Source organism: Phaseolus vulgaris, chromosome 10 (assembly GCF_000499845.2).
Source record: "Phaseolus vulgaris cultivar G19833 chromosome 10, P. vulgaris v2.0, whole genome shotgun sequence".
Classification (NCBI taxonomy): domain Eukaryota; kingdom Viridiplantae; phylum Streptophyta; class Magnoliopsida; order Fabales; family Fabaceae; genus Phaseolus; species Phaseolus vulgaris.
Window position 1 is genome coordinate 6,208,799 of NC_023750.2, and position 3,241 is coordinate 6,212,039.

Consider the following 3,241-nt stretch of genomic DNA (forward strand, 5'->3'; position numbering starts at 1 on the left):
TATAGAGAAGCATAAAGTGTCACTATAATATTATTGGTTCTATACTTCTTTTCGTTAAAAATGGAATTCATTTCATACTCCAATAATAGTATAGTGCAAAGTGTCTTTTATTTAATTTCTTAATAATATTACATTTTATAAAATTATGAAAATAAATTAACATTTTTTTAAAAGCATCGTAGTAACACTAATATCTTAGAAAAATAAAAATAAGACTAAGTACATGCTTAAGAATAATTTAATTTGATTAAAAAATCAATTTTTTAAATGAGTCAATTTAAAAACGACCAGGTCCAACAAATTAACGTCACCGTGAAGGTTCAAACACAGCGTAAGTTATTGAAGTTCACGTCCAACCAAAACACACTCTGTAAAAAAAATAAAAAATGTAAATAATTTGTTTAATTATACGCTGTTATAATAAAATTTTATTATTAATATAATTTTGGAATAACCGTTTAAAGATTAATAAATTTATTATAACAAGAATTTTGTGATTCGATAATAATATAAAAAAAAATCACCTTATCGTACACATATTTTTGTCGGAATGTAATTATAATAAATAAAAAATGATAATTAAATAAAATAAAAGTTTAACAAATTGCGATTCTCCGCAAAACACCGGTCATGTATGAATCAGGGAATAGACTTGGTAATTAAACAACAATTAAATAAATAAGCAATTTTTTAAAACACATTCATTTATTTATTTGTAAAGTAATAACAAGTTATATTAAAAAAATAGAATAAAAAAATTCTACTAGGAAATAAAATAAAAAATAAACAATGAAAAAGCAATAATTTCTTATCTTATCGAAAAGCAAGCAACCACGGAAGACAAACATTACATCAATTAATCATTGTAATTATCTTATCTTAAATATCTAATCAAAAGTCAACACCTTTCCTATGACTTCTCTCTCTGCATTTTATATTTCATGAAACCCATTAAAAAGTTCTTAACCCATGTTCACCACCACATCATAAAATAAAGTATTATGATTATTTAAAATAAAACCCATTTAGTCCTCACTCATATCATTCTCATCTTTTGTATTGTATTATAATAAAAAAGAAGTATGTTTTATTTAAAATTTACTATTTTGATGAATTAATTAAGCACCAATGAGAAAATGAATGGATAATAATAAGACAGAAAGGCAATGGGTGTTGTGATGAAGCAAAGGGTTCTCTTATCCAAGTTGTTAACAAAGCTGGTCCTCCATCTTTTTCCATCATGCCAAGTAACTTTCTTTGACCCTCTCTTTTTTTCTCTCTCTCTCTGTGCATTTTCTCTTATCATTACCATTTCTCCATTTTCTATTACCTTCAAACACACACTAAGCAAACCCTTTTTCTCTCTCTCTCTCTATTTCTTTGTTTATTTCTGTTTGGAAGAACAAGACAAAGCTTTTCCTTTAAATTCTTCCTTCGGATCCTTCGCTTATTCTTTTCTCTCCTAACTCGCAACAACACAATTGCTACCACAGAGATAAAACCAGAAACGGTGTCGTATTTCAAATAAAACGCCACAATGAGGTGTAAGAAACACTTACCTGACCTCACCAGCACCATCGGCGTTTGCGCTTCGTGTCTCCGCGAACGTCTCCAGCCTCTTTTCGCAGCCCAGGCCCAGGCCCACCCTCAATCCGGAGAAAACGCTTCTCCCCACCGAGAACGAAACCATAAGCCCGAGGAGAAACCCGAGGCGCTCAATTTCCCGCGTTCGGCGTCTCCCTACGTCGCGCGCCGGAAATCCGATTGCGACGCCCACCGTGAGAGGCTGTTTTACGGCACGCCGCAGGCTAAATCCGCCCCGTACGACGGCTGCGCCGCGCCGGAGAAGCGGCGGCACGGAGGAGGAAGGTTCTGGATCCTCTCGCATATCTTCCGCGCCAGATCCAACAAGACGGATGCCACGCGTCGGGAACCGTGTGAGGAGCGGTCGTCGACGGCGCCGTCGTGGTTCACGATGATGCTCCCCACGCGCCACCACAAAGGCGTCCATACACACAGACGGGGTTTGCGACGCCCGGATCGAGGACTGTCGCCGTCGACGGCGGTGGATTTCTCCGGGGACGCCGCGCATGATCGGTCCGAATCCGGGAATTCGACTGAGGTTTCGCCTCAGAGACAGAATACGACACCGGCGACGGCACATCGGCGGTCTCGGCTAAGCGGCGGCGGCGGAGCGAAGGGACTGTCGACGAGCATGGCGTTCTGTCTGAGCCCGTTGGTTCGGGCGAATCCGAACCAACATTGGACCAATAATAATAATAATAATAATAAAGGTTTAGGCCAGGAAATGGGTCCGGGTGGGCCCCAGCATATATCCACTGCGGCGACGTTTTGCGCGAACCGATCGCGGAAGCTCGCTGATTTCGGCAGGGGCGCTCACAACCGTTGATTTAGCGGACCGTGGTACGGGCTTGTCTTTTTGTCCGTTTCCGTTTGTAGATTCTTTTTTATTCTATTTTTCTTCCGACAAAACCCGTAATCAATTCTCTTCTCTCTTTGTACAATCCACACACGCCTCATTTCAATTTACAAAACAAAACAAAAAATTTACTATTTTAAACTATGAGTTTCTATTGGCTTTCATACTTTGAGATTCTAGTCACACTTTTCTTAAAAAAGTTCCTTTCATTGTAGGGAGAGTTTAGAAAAAAAAAATCAAGTTTATTTTACAAAAAAAATGTTATTATAGTTAGATTTTGTTGATTAGTTTGTTAGTTAGTGTTAGTTTAATATTGGTAGCACTCAAGTTGATGTAGCAATTAATTTTAATTACATTGTTGTGATTACTCACATTTAACATTTTAATTCAATTGACATGCTATGTACTCCCCTAATTTAAGTATTGTTTTTATTTTTTATTTAAAATAAAGAAGTATCTATCATTTTCCTTTTAGATTTTTTTTTTCATTTTTAAATAATGTTATTATGTATGATTGAACTTCAAATTTAAATATAAAAGCTTGTAAAGTATTATGTTTAGTTTTTAATGTAATTAAATTACAAGAAATAAAGGTATATACCATTAGACTAAGAAAGAATCGAATCTTCTATTTTGGAAAATCACATAGCCATCATTCATGTACTCTAAAATAACACCATCATATTGATTCTCTACCTCAACCATATAATCAATACAAATTTCTTAATTTTTCCAAAAATATTTAAATAACCTTTTTTGTAAACTAGTTTATAAGTTTTTGAAATAAATTTAGTTTATGAA

The 3,241-nt window shown here is 35.3% G+C and overlaps 1 protein-coding gene across 1 annotated transcript; it reads left to right on the forward strand.

Moving 5' to 3' along the window:
- Positions 1-258: 258 nt before the first annotated feature.
- Positions 259-2,581, forward strand: LOC137819279 (uncharacterized). The gene has a single exon (XM_068623078.1). It carries the CDS (start codon positions 1,538-1,540, stop codon positions 2,408-2,410), a length of 873 nt encoding a protein of 290 aa, XP_068479179.1. The 5' UTR covers positions 259-1,537; the 3' UTR covers positions 2,411-2,581.
- Positions 2,582-3,241: the final 660 nt, after the last annotated feature.

Excerpts from the sequence above, each read along its gene's own strand:
- LOC137819279 (XM_068623078.1), top strand. The coding sequence starts at position 1,538 with ATGAGGTGTAAGAAACACTTACCTGACCTCACCAGCACCATCGGCGTT.